General features: G+C 36.8%; 1 protein-coding gene across 3 annotated transcripts in view; it reads left to right on the top strand.

The window, feature by feature from the left end:
- Positions 1-16056, top strand: part of NUCB2 (nucleobindin 2) — a 45485-nt gene that overhangs the window by 22319 nt on the left and 7110 nt on the right. For all 3 annotated transcript variants that reach the window (XM_049714302.1, XM_033416181.2, XM_004285524.3), the window contains exons 5-11: positions 784-910; positions 7335-7438; positions 8264-8449; positions 8646-8736; positions 9330-9388; positions 9486-9578; positions 10785-10874. In XM_049714302.1, coding sequence (XP_049570259.1) covers positions 784-910; positions 7335-7438; positions 8264-8449; positions 8646-8736; positions 9330-9388; positions 9486-9578; positions 10785-10874 — 750 coding nt within the window. The remainder of the gene's footprint in view (positions 1-783; positions 911-7334; positions 7439-8263; positions 8450-8645; positions 8737-9329; positions 9389-9485; positions 9579-10784; positions 10875-16056) is intronic.

Raw genomic sequence — 16056 nt, 5'->3', positions numbered from 1 at the left:
TGCTGCTATGAATATTCATATTTAAGACTTTATGTGAGAACTTCCCTGGTGGCGCAGTTGTTAAGAATTCTCCTGCTAATGCAGGGGACATGGGTTCGAGCCCTGGTCCGGGAAGATCCCACATGCTGCGGAGCACCTAAGCCTGTGTGCCACAACTACTGAGTCTGTGCTCTGGAGCCAGTGAGCCACAACTACTGAGCCTGGGTGCCACAACTACTGAAGCCCACGCACCTAGAGCCCGTGCTCCACAACAAGAAAAGCCACCGCAGTGAGAAGCTTGCACACTGCAACAAAGAGTAACCCCCGCTCACTGCAACTAGAGAAAGCCCGAGTGCAGCAACGAAGACCCAATGCAGCCAAAAATAAAATATAAATAAATAAATAAATATTTTAAAAAAGACTTTATGTGAATATATGTTTCAACGCTTTAGGTATATACCTAGGAATGGAATTGCAGGGTGATATGGTAACTGTGGGTTTAACTTTTTGAGGAACTGCCAAAATTGTTTTCCAAAGTGGCTGCACCATTTTGTAATTTAAGTTACTTTTTGAGTTTCTTCTTTGTGCTTTAATTATGCTTTTCTAAATTATATGGTTTTTAGACATCTTGATTTTAGAGTTACAAACTGAATATCTTCTGAAAGAAATGCTGTTTGTAATGTCAAATTTATCTAAAATAGTCAAAAGTATCACTACTTTATTATAACCCTATTTTTAATATATTGTGTCTTATCTAAAAATGCAATGGAATAGATAAAATTAATTTATTATTTTTGTTAACAGAGTGGGAGGCTAAGCAAAGAACTGGATTTAGTAAGTCACCATGTGAGGACAAAACTTGATGAACTGAAAAGGCAAGAAGTGGCAAGATTAAGAATGCTGATTAAAGCTAAATTGGATTCCCTTCAAGGTAAGTAGTAAAGAAAAGGCAGGAAAATTCCAATATTTGGTTGTTAAGGTCAGTTTACAGACCATGTTCCTATAGTCAACATTTAATGTTATTATTGATTTGGCTTCTCTTATTTTTTTTAAATTTATTTATTTATTATTTATTTATTTATTTAGGCTGCACCAGGTCTTAGTTGCGGCACTCGGGATCTTCATTGCGACATGCGGACTTCTTAGTTGCGGCATGTATGTGGGATCTAGTTCCCTGACCAGGGATCAAACCCAGGCCCCCTGCATTGGGAGCATGGAGTCTTACCCATTGGGCCACCAGGGAAGTCCCACCTTCTCTTAATTTTTAAAATTTAATTTTTTGAATAGGTTATATATTCATGTCATTCAAAAATCAAAATGATTAGCCTTAAATAATTATATCAGTAAAAAGGAAGAATGAAAAATAATGAATTAAGCCACTGATTTAAAAGAGGAAAAATAACATCAAAGCAAACCAAAAGAAAGTAGAGAGAGAAAATCTAATGAGAACAATTTCCATAGATGAAATAGAACAATCGTCAGAGCTAGCTCCACAGAAACACCAGGTTCAGATAGTGCCAAAGGGAATTCCACCAAACCATTAAAGATCAGATTGTCAGTGCTATTTAAAGTATTCCAGAGCATAGATTAAGAAGGAAACTTCCACACTCTTATTATGTGTTGATGCCAAAGCCAAAAATTATTGGACGTTAAAAGAATATTCTATCATAGCAAGTGGATTTATTTCAGGAATGCGAGATTAACTTAATTTTAGGAAATCTAATGCTGTAAATTATCATATGAATAGATATAAGAAGAAAGAAAGTTTTGGTGTGACAAGAGAAATTGTAAAGTCAAAGGACAAATAATGAATCAGAATAAATCTTTGAAATTTGTATTTTTTTTAAATTAAGACAATTTTTTTAGTGCAATATAAGGTTCACAGCAAGATTGAGGGTAAATGCAAAAAAAAAAAAAGGACACATGTTTAGGGCTTCCCTGGTGGCACAGTGGTTGAGAGTCTGCCTGCCGATGCAGGGGACATGGGTTCGTGCCCCGGTTTGGGAAGATCCCACAAGCTGCGGAGCGGCTGGGCCCGTGAGCCATGGCTGCTGAGACTGCGCGTCCAGAGTCTGTGCTCCTCAATGGGAGAGGCCACAACAGTGAGAGGCCTGCGTTCCGCAAAAAAAAAAAAAAAAAAAAAAAGATTGAGGGTAAGGTACAGAGATTTCCCATACACCCCTGTCCCCAAACGTTCATAGCCTCCCCCAATACCAACATCTCCCAACAGTGTGGTACATTTGTTACAATTGATGAACCTACACTGACACATCATAATTACCCCAAATCCATAGTTTATATTAGAGTTCACTCTTGGTGTTGTACATTCTATGGGTTTAGGCAAATTTATAATGACATGTATCAACTGTTATAGTATCATACAGAGTCGTTTCACTGCCTTAAAAATCCTCTGTGCTCTGCCTATTCATCTTTCTATATTCTTTTAATTTTAGACTATGAGAAGATTAAATAGCTATGAAGCAGAGTTTTTGAAATGTGAAGATATCTTAAAGAAAGTAATCTCATTGTTCATATGATCATCTCCATATATTCAGAGAAGGCATTTGACAAAAATTAACACCCCTTCGTAATTTTAAAAAAGTAATAAAATAGTAATCAATAGATACTTCTGTAACATGATCAGATATGTCCAACTCAGCTACACATTGGGGAAACACAAATATATTTTCTCACTAAAATCAGAAATAAAACAATGATGCTCACTGTCACCACTACTAATTAATATTGTTTCGGAAGTACTAGCCAAAGCAATTATACAAATGAAAAAATTGGAGGTAAAATAATCGGAAAGTAGGGGATAAAACCATCTCTATTTGCAGGTAATATAATTATTCACGTGGAAAACCCAAAGAACTTGTCTGAAAAACTTAGTATATGCAAAAGTAAAATTCAGCAAGGTAAACAATATACAGAAATCAGTGTTTTTCATATGTACAAACAACAGCCAGTTAGGAGATATAATGGAAGAAAAGACTCCATTTATGATACCAACAAAGATAAAACACCCAGAATAAACCTATTAAGAAATGTGCAAAACTTTCAGATAAAAACTTTAAAGTGCTCCTGAAGAACACGAAAGTAGATTTGAAAAAAGGGGAAGACATAACATCTTTTTGATACAAAGACTCAACATTATGAACATGTCAGTTCTTCTCAGGTTAATTTACAAATTTAACATGATCCAAATAAAAAGAGGTACTTTTTTCCCCTGGCACTAGCCAAGTTAATTTTAAAGTTCATATGAGAAGGGAAATGAGCAAGAAAAGCGATGTGCCTCTGAAGAAGAAAAAAGAAGAAGGACTAGATATATTAGATATTAAAATATATCACTAAGCCTCAGACATTAGAACTCTATGGTTTTGTCATGTAAGTAGAAAGACCAGTGGAACAAAATAGAAATTCCAGAAATAAAATTAAATACATATGGAATTAGTTTGAATTAAAGGTGGTATCTCATTATTAGTGAGATAAAGATTTAAAAAAAAATAAGTAGTCTTAATAGAGTTGGATAGCCATTTGGAAAAAGGTAGTTAGATTTATATCTCATATATATCAGAATAAGTGCTTATATAAATCAAAGATTTAAGTGTAGAAAATAAAACCATAAAAGCAACAGTTGACAGCATAAGTGAATTCCTTTATTGTCTTGGAATGGCCTTTCTAATTATGAATCAAAATCCAAGGGCCAGCTTTGGCAAGTGGGAGACCCTTCAGGCTGGCTCCTGTGTCCTTGTAAGGTGCCCCCATAGGTTGGTTATCTGGGTGGTTCATTGTCATCAATAAATATCTGAATACTTACTAAGGGTGGAATAGCAGTTCTTAAACTTCAGATTGCATAAAAATCACCTTAGGGAGCTAGTTAAAAATGCAGATTACTGGATCTCACCTCCAGATACTCTGATTCTAGGGATGAGTAATCTGCATTTTATCTTTTTAAAATAGTTATTTATTATTTATTTATTTTTATTTTGGCTGTGCCGGGTCTTAGTTGTGGCATGCAGACTTCTTAGTTGCTGCATGCAAACTCTTAGTTGTAGCATACATGCAGGATCTAGTTCCCCGACCGGGAATCAAACCTGGGCCCCTGCATTGGGAGCACGGAGTCTTACCCAGTGGACCACCAGGGAAGTTCCTGCATTTTAAACATGTACCTCTGGTCAATGGATCATATTGGAGAAATTGTGTAGAGCAGTAAACTCTCTGCTGGTGAATAGACTTAGAAAACAAGTACCAAATACCCTTTATCCTGAAACTAAGGATATCAATGAGAGGTAAATTAACTCATACCATCCTACTTCAGCTGGTCAGACACACAAGGTAATTCCATCCTTGAAGCCAGGCCTAAGGTGGTTTGAGATTTCTTTGCCCTTAGACAACTTCCATCCCCTTAATCTTGGCAACATTTTCTTTATTCCAAGACAGCGGCTGAATTTCATTATCTAAAGTAAACTGTTTTATATGCTTAGAAAAGTTATGAGTATTTTCTCATTGATTCAAAATTTATGAATTAAAATTTCTGATAATTTGAAGGAGGGCTTAAAGCGTCTTAATTTTGCGGGGTGTGTGTGTAATTTTTAAAGTAGGCAATACATTCACATGGTTTAAAAAGAAGTGTAAGGGGTTTCCCTGGTGGCACAGTGGTTGAGAGTCCACCTGCTGATGCAGGGGACACCGGTTTGTGCCCCAGTCCTGGAAGATCCCACGTGCCGTAGAGCGGCTGGGCCCGTGAGCCATGGCCGCTGAGCCTGCGAGTCCGGACCCTGCGCTCCGCAATGGGAGAGGCCACAACAGTGAGAGGCCCGCGTACCGCAAAAAAAAGAAAAAAAAAAAAGTGTAAGAAAGTATATAGCAAAAAGTTCCATGACATTTTTGTACTTTATCAGTTCCCACTGCCCCTAATACCATCCTTCCTGAGTTTCTTTACTCACATATAAACAAATACAAATAAAAGTTCTTATTTTTCCTCTCTTTTATACAAAAGATACATGCAATACACGTTTGTAGCTTGTATTTTTCCTTTACTAATATATTTTGGAGATCTTTCTGTATTAGTACATAGAGACCATCATTTTTTTTAGCAACTGCGCAGATTTCCATTATATAGGTATACCATAATTTATTTACCAGACCCCTGTTGATAGATATTTGGGTTATTTCTAGTGAACACTCATGTACACATACCACTATGTATCCATGTAAGATTATCTGTAGGATAAGTTCCCCACAATGAAACTGTTAAACCAAAGGATATATGTATTTGTAATTTTGGTAGATACTGCCACCTCCACAGAGGGTGATCAATACCCATTCCCACCAGCAATAATTTCTCACAGCCTTGCGAATTATAAGTATCATCAAACTTTAGGAGTTTTGCCACTCTGTTAGATGGTATAATTGTGCAGGTTTAATATGTATTTCTCTTATTTTGAGTGAGGCTAAGTGTCTTTTCATGTATTTCAGTGATGGGTCGTATCCTTTAGGGCTAGGTTTTGTAACAGATCTTTTCTTCATAAGTAAAACTTCTAGTACAGGGCCATACTGAGAATTCAGTGAAAGCTTAGTTGAACTAAATTCAGCTGTTTCTTACTTTCTGGCATAACAATATGTTCCAGGCTCATCTTGTACTTTATACCCTGCCCTAGCCCTGGAATTAGCCATTTCTCTGAGGATTCCTGGTTCTTAATTTTAGTGCGAAATGATGTTGCAGACCAAGAGATGGCACTAGGTGTGCTCAGTACTCCTGGGATATATTTTCTTCTTGACACTTCCATAGGACAGAGATAGGAAATACATGCATGTCCATACACATATGCATGTACACACACATATATCAATATATATTCATACACATGCATATATGTGTACACATTATATATGTATGTTTAGAAATAATAAGTTCACACAGTTAGCACTAATTCCCATCCCTTTCCCCAAGTTTCTTACCTGCCTTCCATCATTTTCATGTTTGTATGTTCTTTTTTCCTAAGTGAGAACCCTGACTTCTAACAAATCAACACATGTACATATTTTGCTCAGTTCTATAATACAACTGAAATCGTCCAGAATTGCTTCACTCATTCAACTACAATACACTATAGCTTTTTTTTTTTTTTAAGTTCTTTACAAAGAAAACTGTTGATGTTTCTTTAAAAATCAGTCATAATCAGGGACTTCCCTGGCGGTCCAGTGGTTAAGACTCTGTGCTTCCAGTGTAGGGGGCGAGGGTTCGATCCCTGGTGGAGGAACTAAGATCCCATATGTTGTACTGTGCAGCCAAAAAAAAAAGTCATAATCAATTGAGTTTACTGAATTAGATTTTTATTGTTCCATAAAGGATTAATTGGAGCAGCATAAAAATAGTTCCTTCATATAAATTTTAGAGCAATTCTTTTTAGAAATTCTTCTTAGTGGGAAGACATTAAATGCACTAACATTCAAATTATAGGGGTCCCAGTAGAAGAAATTCTTCTTAGGACTTCCCTGGTGGTCCAGTGGGTAAGACTCTGTGCTCCTAATGCAGGGGGCCGGGTTCGATCCCTGGTCGGGAAACTAGATCCTGCATGCATGCCTCAGCTAAGTAGTCCGCATGCCACAACTAAGAAGCCCACATGCTGCAAGTAAGCATCCACATGCCGCAACTAAGAAGTCCACATGCTGCAAATAAAAGATCCCACATGCTGCAATTAAGACCCGGTGCAGCCAAAAGAAAAAAAATTCTTATAAAAAAAAAAGCTTCTCTGGTGGCGCAGTGGTTGAGAGTCCGCCTGCCGACGCGGGGGACACGGGTTCGTGCCCCGGTCCGGGGAGATCCCGCGTGCTGCGGAGCGGCTGGGCCCGTGAGCCATGGCCGCTGGGCCTGCGCGTCCGGAGCCTGTGCTCCGCAATGGGAGAGGCCACAACAGTGAGAGGCCCACATACAGCAAAAAAAAACAAAAAAAAAACAAAAAAAAAAGAAAGAAATTCTTCTTAGACCTTTGGTGAGGGTAGTATATTAGAGTTTAATTAAAAGTAGGAAATTTGGTACTTTTACAATAATGAAAAAGTTTTTACTGTAAATTATACTGTAAAAGATAGCTAACTAGTCTTTCTTGAAATAACATTAAAATGTACACATTAAATTGTATTCCAGTCTAGATTCAAGGGCATTACCTTTGACTAGAATAACAATATGTACAATACTCTAAAAGAAAATACGAACTTTTAAATCTAAAACTTTGAATTTTCTTATAAAATCCTATAGGAATTAATATGAATGCTTATTCTTATGTATTATTTATAGTAATGTTTCTAGCTTCTAATAATTTATTGTTTACAGTTTTCTCATTTTCTTTCAGATACAGGCATAGACCACCATGCTCTTTTAAAACAATTTGATCATCTAAATCACCTGAATCCTGAGAAGTTTGAATCTACAGATTTAGATATGCTAATCAAAGCGGTGAGACTCATTTCAAAATGTGTTGTCTTTGTTGTGCCTTTGAGGTTTTGTAATTTGACAAGTAAATTCCATGAAGTGGTAGTATAACTTTTACATACTCTCTAGAATATCTTTAAAGGGAGATAGCTTAACCCTTATTAGTATAGGTAATAATGTGGACATACAGATCTGTAATCCCTTGCCAACAATTCCAAAATCCAAAATACTATAAAAATGGAAACCTGGCTTAAATTATAGTAAGGCTATTTATAGGTTTTATTTAGCTTACTTAGTGTATTTATAGATTTTGATAAGGAAGTACTAATCTGTTTGATTACAAACTCTTCTGGGGTGTTAAATGATATGGCATATATGCCGTATGTCTTCTCTAAAATCTAGAAAATTCTTAAACACATCCTGCCTCAGGGATTTTAGATTATAATTTGTAGACCTCTCATGTTGTACTGTATGAAGTTAGCAAATTAGATGTTCTAGCCTGGGTGTTACTAGATTTAGTTAAGTCGTTAGGAACTGTTCTAGTTCTCTATACTGTACAGATTTGATACAGTCCCTTCCTTTTTCTTCTTTTTAAAATAAATTTATATATTACTTGCTTATAAGGAACTTCCTAAAGTTGAAGCTAGCTTTGAAATTTTAGTTTCTTTGAATGCCTACATCTCTGAGAGTAATAATGACTAAAATAGAAGGGTAAAATTTAAAACAGAAGTCAAATATGTTTTGGCCCTCCTATGCTACCTTCTGTTAGTGAGTATGCTATATGCAAGAAAGCCTTTATTTATATTTTTCAAACACATCTTCTTATTTAATTTAAAAATTGCATTATAGGCTACAAGTGATCTGGAACACTATGATAAAGCTCGACATGAAGAATTTAAAAAATATGAAATGATGAAAGAACATGAAAGGAGAGAATATTTAAAAACACTGAATGAAGAAAAGAGAAAAGAAGAAGAATCTAAATTTGAGGAAATGAAGAGAAAGCATGAAAGTCATCCCAAAGTTAATCATCCAGTAAGGATTATGACTTTGTAAAACCATAGTTAGATGAAGATACTTCTTTGTGCCAGATAGTAGAATTTTATAAGTTATTAGTACTTAAAATCTTGATTCTTAATTCTGCAAAGTTTTTCAATTTTATATTTTATTTTGAGCCTATATACATAGATTATAGTTTGTCTTGAGTGGTTTTTTTAAAATTGATTCACAGGGAAGCAAAGATCAACTAAAAGAAGTGTGGGAAGAGACTGATGGATTGGATCCTAATGACTTTGACCCCAAGACATTTTTCAAATTACATGGTAACAGATTTGATACAATATTAATATTTATATCTTTTGTTTGAAAAATTATAGATGCTTTACTCTTAATTGACTTCTGCTAAGGTTTGCTAATCGAGTCCTATTGATAGTAAACATTTAGAGTTTTCCTCTAGGGTAGTATAGTAGTCTTTATTGCTGGTCTGCAGTATAAGATATTTTAGGTCAGTAGCTATGTCTTTATACTTGCTTTTACTTTTGAGTCATTTTAGGACTTATTACAAGTTTCTCTGTAAAATGAAGGCATTTCTGTGACTAGCTAGGTTATATCTAATGGACTTTATGCTGTAATATTAAAATTTACTTTTAGTCTTATAGCATATTGCTTCACTTTATATTTTGGTTAATATATATATTTTTCTAAATAACTATGTTGAATTATGAATAAGTAGTGAATTGTTATCAGTTGGACTGATCTGAGGCTTCATAAAAAAGAAGGATACCTTTTTCTGTAGCATGTTGATGCTTCGTGTTAAGTAATACTTTTGCAAACCATTAGTAATTAGTTGTATTTTAACTATCAATTTTCTAAGGCATTAAAATCAGTTTTTGCATTTGTAACTTTTAAACTTTAGATGTCAATAGTGATGGCTTCCTAGATGAACAAGAATTAGAAGCCCTATTTACTAAAGAGGTAAATGAGTTCATTAAGTATTCAGTGGTTTTGCTCTGTCTTTTTTCCTTCTATTATCTTCCTTTCTTTTATGTTGGTTTTAAATTTTTCTTTTTAGTTGGAGAAAGTATATGACCCCAAAAATGAAGAGGATGATATGGTAGAAATGGAGGAAGAAAGGCTTAGAATGAGGGAACATGTAATGAATGAGGTATGTTTGAAAAGTTTATCTGTTACTTCTGTGGAGTTTTCAAGTTCTTGCAATAAATCTTATTGTAAAATGGAAAATAAATATATATAATATTTAATTGGATTTTGCATTTTTGATCCAGAAGAGTCAGTAGGTTCCCTTAGTGTAAATAAAATTATTTTGTAACTGCTTTAAAATATTTTAAAATATTAAGATGCTGCTGCATATAAAAGAATGCTGTAAAGCATTCTTTTAGTAAAAAATAATTATTATTATAGTCCATTATTTGATATTGTAAATGCTGTATTCGTTTTTGCTAAGAAATTAAAAAACTCAATACCTTAATGGTTTATAACAACAAGTATTTATTTCTTGTTCACATTACTAAGCTGAAAACTCTGAAATAGCTATCATAGGCAGGGTAACTTAAGCCCACTTTTTTGTTGTTTTGTTTTGTTTCTTTATTTGTTTTTGGCTGCACCACGTGGCTTGTGGGATCAGCTTTTGGGATCTTAGTTCCCTGACCAGCGATCGAACCAGGGCCCTTGGCAGTGAAAGCACAGGGTCCTAACCACTGGACCACCAGGGAATTCCCCAAGCCCACTGTTTTGCTTCAGTGATTTTCACCTGTTATTTGAGCTATTTATGGTAAATTGGGATTTTTGTTGAGTGCTGGCTTCCAAGTAACAAATTAATTTCTTTGGCCATCATAGAGTTCACTTTTGTAACTGAATTTGCCATAGTCTATAAGAGCCATTAAACAGGGTTTGGAAAGGTTGTCAACTTTAGCTTTGATTTAGTTAGTTGTTTGTTTTTAGGAAAACATTGTTGAGAGCATTTTAACTTAAACTCCTTTACTCTTGGCTAAAACAGTCTTCTTTCTGGAAAGATTGTTTTTCTTGCCCAAGCACTTGGCTTTGAAAGGAGGTGTGGTGAGTAAGGAAAACAATACTAGTCTACCCAGTCATATCAGCAGACTCAAACTTGGTGATCTTTGGGGGTATCAGTTATTTTCAAATTTGAATTATATAGAAGAAAAAGTTATCTATTTTCTGATTCTAGGATAATGTTGAGTGTCCTGTTTTGATTTTTTCCCTCAGTTTCTCTGGATGTTAGGCTAGCCCTAATTGCTGTATATTTATGTAGTACCATCTATTAGAAGAATTTCTAGTATCTAAATAATGTGAAAGAGTTATTTTATTTTACATGTACACTTTCCTTTATCAGGTTGATACTAACAAAGACCGATTGGTGACTCTAGAAGAGTTTTTGAAAGCTACAGAAAAAAAGGAATTCTTGGAGCCAGACAGCTGGGAGGTAATAGAACACGTGAAATGGGATGTATCGTTCAAGAAATTCTACATCAGTCTATTCTGCTTTTAACTTTTATTCGCCATTATGTTTGCATGTATAGTTTTACCATCTTGGCTTTTCATATGAAATTTCACTATAAAATAATGAACTTGATTTCTTGCAAAGCTGGGACAATTGATCTCTATTGGTAATCACATTGCATGTAATTGTGTCTTTCTAAAATCGTCCTTTTTTTCTTTTTGCGGTACGCGGGCCTCTCACTGTTGTGGCCTCTCCCGTTGCGGAGCACAGGCTCCGGACGCGCAGGCTCAGCGGCCATGGCTCACGGGCCCAGCCGTTCCGCGGCATGTGGGATCTTCCCAGACTGGGGCACGAACCCGTGTCCCCTGTATCGGCAGGCGGACTCTCAACCACTGCGCCACCAGGGAAGCCCTAAAATCGTACTTTTTTTATGTGTAAAATATGTTCATTCTTGAAAATTAAAAATATGGATACAGTTAAAGTATGAATTAGAGGTTACATGTAATTCTACCATCCGGAGGTAGACACTTAAATTATGCATTGTGTTATGCCAGTTTGGAAATCGTTTGTATATTTAGTATATGCATATATAGCATACAGTGAATAAATAGTATACTGTCCCATTTTTAGCTTACATATACACATAAATTCATATCTATATATTTTTTTAAATGGCTTCATATGTTCACTATATAAATGACTTTGTATGTTTGTGAAATTCTGTTTTTTAAAAATATAACAATATTTCATGAACATTTCAATGCCATGTCTCAAAATCTCGATTTGAAAAATGACCACTTAACATGCAGTTGTGTGGTTGTAGCATAATTTATATAGCCATTCTTCCAGATTCAGACATTATGGGTCAATTCTAATTTTTTTTTACTGTGATAAATAACATTATGATGACTATCCATTTGTTCATGCATTTGGGGGCATCTGTGATGATTTCCCTGGGATTAATTCCTAGGAATAGAACTATTTTCAAGTTTTATGAACATTTTTTAGTTTCTAAATATATCTGTCAAATTGCTCCTGAAAAGTATTTGAATTTATACCATGGTTTACTGTGTATAAGTGAGTGCATACACATCTTGAACAGAATAGTTGAGTGGTACCAAACAAAGTAGATTGAAAAAAGAACATTGTCGACAGGTGTAAGCCGCGGCTATCAGCGTGGACACCAGTGACAGGCATGAAACGCTAAGGCTGCTACTGCAGCCACCAAGAGGCCTGTGTGCAAGCACAGGTCACTGTCCACACCACCCCGGAAGCCTGTGCAGCCCGCCACTGCCAGGGTCCAGTGATCCAGAGAAAACTTCCCCAGGAGAACACACAGCATGCCTCAGGCTATTGCAACGTCATGTCAGCCTCTGCCGCTGCAGGCTCACCCCGCATTCCATACCCCTCCCTCCCCACCGGCCTGAGTGAGCCAGAGCCCCCTAATCAGCTGCTACTTTAACCCCATCCTGGCTGGGCAAAGAACAGACGCCCTCAGGCGACCTGCATGCAGAGGCAGGGCCAAATCCTAAGCTGAACCCTAGGAGCTGTGTGAACAAAGAAGAGAAAGGGAAATTTCTCCCAGCAGCCTCAGGAGCAGCGGATTAAATCTCCACAATCAACTTGATGTACCCTGCATCTGTGGAATACCTGAATAGACAACGAATCATCCTAAAATTGAGCTGGTGGACTTTGGGAGCAATAGTAGATGTGGGGTTTGCTTTCTGCATCTAATTTATTTCTGGTTTTATGTTTATCTTAGTTTAGTAATTAGAGTTTATTATCATTGGTAGATTTGTTTATTGATTTGGTTGCTCTCTTCCTTTTTTTTTTATATAGATTTGTTTTTCCTTTTTCTCTTTTTGTGAGTGTGTATGTGTATGCTTCTTTGTGTGACTTTGTCTGTATAGCTTTGCTTTTACCATTTGTCCTAGATAATCTGTCTGTCCGTTTTTTTTGTTTGTTTTTTTTAGTATAGTTTTTATTGCTTGTTATCATTGGTGGATTTGTTATTTGGCTTGGTTGCTCTCTTCTTTGTTTCTTTCTTTTTTAATTACTTTTTAATTTATTTTATTTATTTAATTTTTTTTGCGGTATGCGGGCCTCTCACTGTTGTGGCCTCTCCCGTTGCGGAGCAACAGCCTCCGGACGCGCAGGCTCAGTGGCCATGGCTCACGGGCCCAGCTGCTCCGCGGCATGCGGGATCTTCCCGGACCGAGGCACGAACCCGTGTCCTCTGCATCGGCAGGCGGACTCTCAACCATTGCGCCACCAGGGAAGCCCTAATTTATTTTATTTTTAATAATTTAAAAAAAATTTTTATTTTAATTATTTCCTTCCTTCCTTCCTCCCTCCCTCCCTCCCTTCCTTCCTTCCTCCCTCCCTCCCTCCCTTCCTTCCTTCCTACAGGTGTCAGGCCTGTGCCTCTGAGATAGGAGAGCTGAGTTCAGGACAGTTGGTCCACCAGAGACCTCCCGGCTTCACGTAATATCAAACGGGGAAAACTCTCCCAGAGAGCTCCATCTCAATGCTAAGACCCAGCTCCACTAAACGACCAGCAAGCTACAGTTCTGGACACTGTATGCCAAACAACTAACAAGACAGGAACACAACCCCACCCATTAGCAGAGAGGCCGCCTAAAATCATAATAAGGTCACAGACACCCCAAAACACACCACCGGACGTCGTCCTACTCACCAGAAAGGCAAGATCCAGCCTCATCCACCAGAGCACAGGCACCAGTTCCCTTGACCAGAAAGGCTGCACAACCCACTAACCCAACCTTAGCCACTGGGAGCAGACACCAAAAACAACAGGAACTACGAACCTGCAGCCTGCAAAAAGAAGACCCCAAACACAGTAAATTAAGCAAAATGAGAAGACAGAGAAACACACAGCAGATGAAGGAGCAAGGTAAAAACCCACCAGACCAAACAAATGAAGAGGAAACAGGCAGTCTACCTGAAAAAGAATTCAGAGTAATGATAGTAAAGATGATCCAAAATCTTGGAAACTGAATGGAGAAAATACAAGAAACGTTTAACAAGGACCTAGAAGAACTGAAGAGAAAACAAACAATGATGAACAACAAAATAACTTAAATTAAAAATTCTCTAGAAAGGGGCTTCCCTGGTGGCGCAGTGGTTGAGGGTCCACCTGCTCATGCAGGGGGCACAGGTTTGTGCCCCGGTCCAGGAGGATCCCACGTGCCGTGGAGTGGCTGGGCCCTTGAGCCATGGCTACTGAGCCTGCATGTCTGGAGCCTGTGCTCTGCAATGGGAGAGGCCACAGCAGTGAGAGGCCCGCGTACCGCAAAAAAAAAAAAAAAAAAATCTCTAGAAGGCATCATTAGCAGAATAACTGAGGCAGAAGAACAGATTAGTGACCTGGAAAATAAAATAGTGGAAATAACTACCGCAGAGCAGAATAAAGAAAAAAGAATGAAAACAATTGAGGACAGTCTCAGAAACCTCTGGGACGACATTAAATGCACTAACATTCAAATTATAGGGGTCCCAGTAGAAGAAGAGAAAAAGAAAGGGACTGAGAAAATATTTGAAGAGATTATAGTTGAAAACTTCCCTAATATGGGAAAGGAAATAGTCAATCAAGTCCAGGAAGCACAGAGAGTCCAATACAGGATAAATCCAAGGAGGAACATGCCAACACACATATTAATCAAACGATCAAAATTTAAATACAAAGAAAAAATATTAAAAACAGTAAGGGAAAGCAACAAATAACATATAAGGGAATCCCCATAAAGTTAACAGCTGATCTTTAAAGAGGAGCTCTGCAAGCCAGAAGGGAGTGGCAGGACATATTTAAAGTGATGAAAGGGAAAAACCTACAACCAACATTACGCTACCCAGCCAGGAACTTACTCAGATTCAACGGAGAAATTAAAACCTTTACAGACAAGCAAAAGCTAAGAGAATTCAGCACCGCCAAACCAGCTTTACAACAAATACTAAAGGAACTTCTCTAGGCTGGAAACACAAGAGAAGGAAAAGACCTACAATAACAAACCCAAAACTATTAAGAAAATGGTAATAAGAACATACATATTGAAAACTACTGTAAACGTAAATGGATTAAATGCTCCAACCAAAAGACATAGACTGGCTGAATGGATACAAAGACAAGACCTGTATATATGCTGTCTACAAGAGACCCACTTCAGACCTAGGGACACATACAGACTGAAAGTGAAGGGATAGAAAAAGATATTCCATGCAAATGGAAATCAAAAGAAAGCTGGAGTAGCAATTCTCATATCATAAAACAGACCTTAAAATAAAGACTATTACAAGAGACAAAGAGGGACACTACATAATGATCAAGGAATCAATCCAAGAGGAAGATATAACAATTGTAAATATTTATGCACCCAACATAGGAGCACCTCAATACATAAGGCAAATGCTAACAGCCATAAAAGGGGAAATCAACAGTAACACCACCATAGTAGGGGGCTTTAACACCCCACTTTCAACAATGGACAGATCATCGAAAATGAAAATAAATAAGGAAACACAGGCTTGAAATGATACATTAAACAAGATGGTCTTAATCACTATTTATAGGACATTCCATCCAAAAACAACAGATTACACTTTCTTCTCCAGTGCTCATAGAACATTCTCCAGGATAGATCATATCTTGGGTCACAAATCAAGCCTTGGTAAATTTAAGAAAATTGAAATTGTATCAGGTATCTTTTCCGACCACAATGCTATGAGACTAGATATCAATTACAGGAAAAAATGTAAAAAGTGCAAACACATGGAGGCTAAACAATACACTACTAAAGAACCAAGATATCACTGAAGAAATCAAAGAGGCAATCAAACAATACCTAGAGACAAATGACAATGAAAACACGATGACCCAAAACCTATGGGATGCAGCAAAAGCAGTTCTAAGAGGGAAGTTTATAGCAATACAATCCTACCTCAAGAAACAAGAAACATCTCAAATAAAGCAACCTAACCTTACACCTAAAGCAGTTCGAGAAAGAATAACAAAAAAACCCAAAGTTAGCAGAAGGAAAGAAATCATAAACATCAGATCAGAAATAAATGAAAAAGAAATGAAGGAAACAGTAGGAAAGATCAAGAAAACTAAAAGCTGGTTCTTTGAGAAGATAAACAAAATTGATAA

Source organism: Orcinus orca, chromosome 8 (assembly GCF_937001465.1).
Source record: "Orcinus orca chromosome 8, mOrcOrc1.1, whole genome shotgun sequence".
NCBI classification, from domain to species: domain Eukaryota; kingdom Metazoa; phylum Chordata; class Mammalia; order Artiodactyla; family Delphinidae; genus Orcinus; species Orcinus orca.
This window is presented reverse-complemented; position numbering and strand designations above follow the sequence as displayed.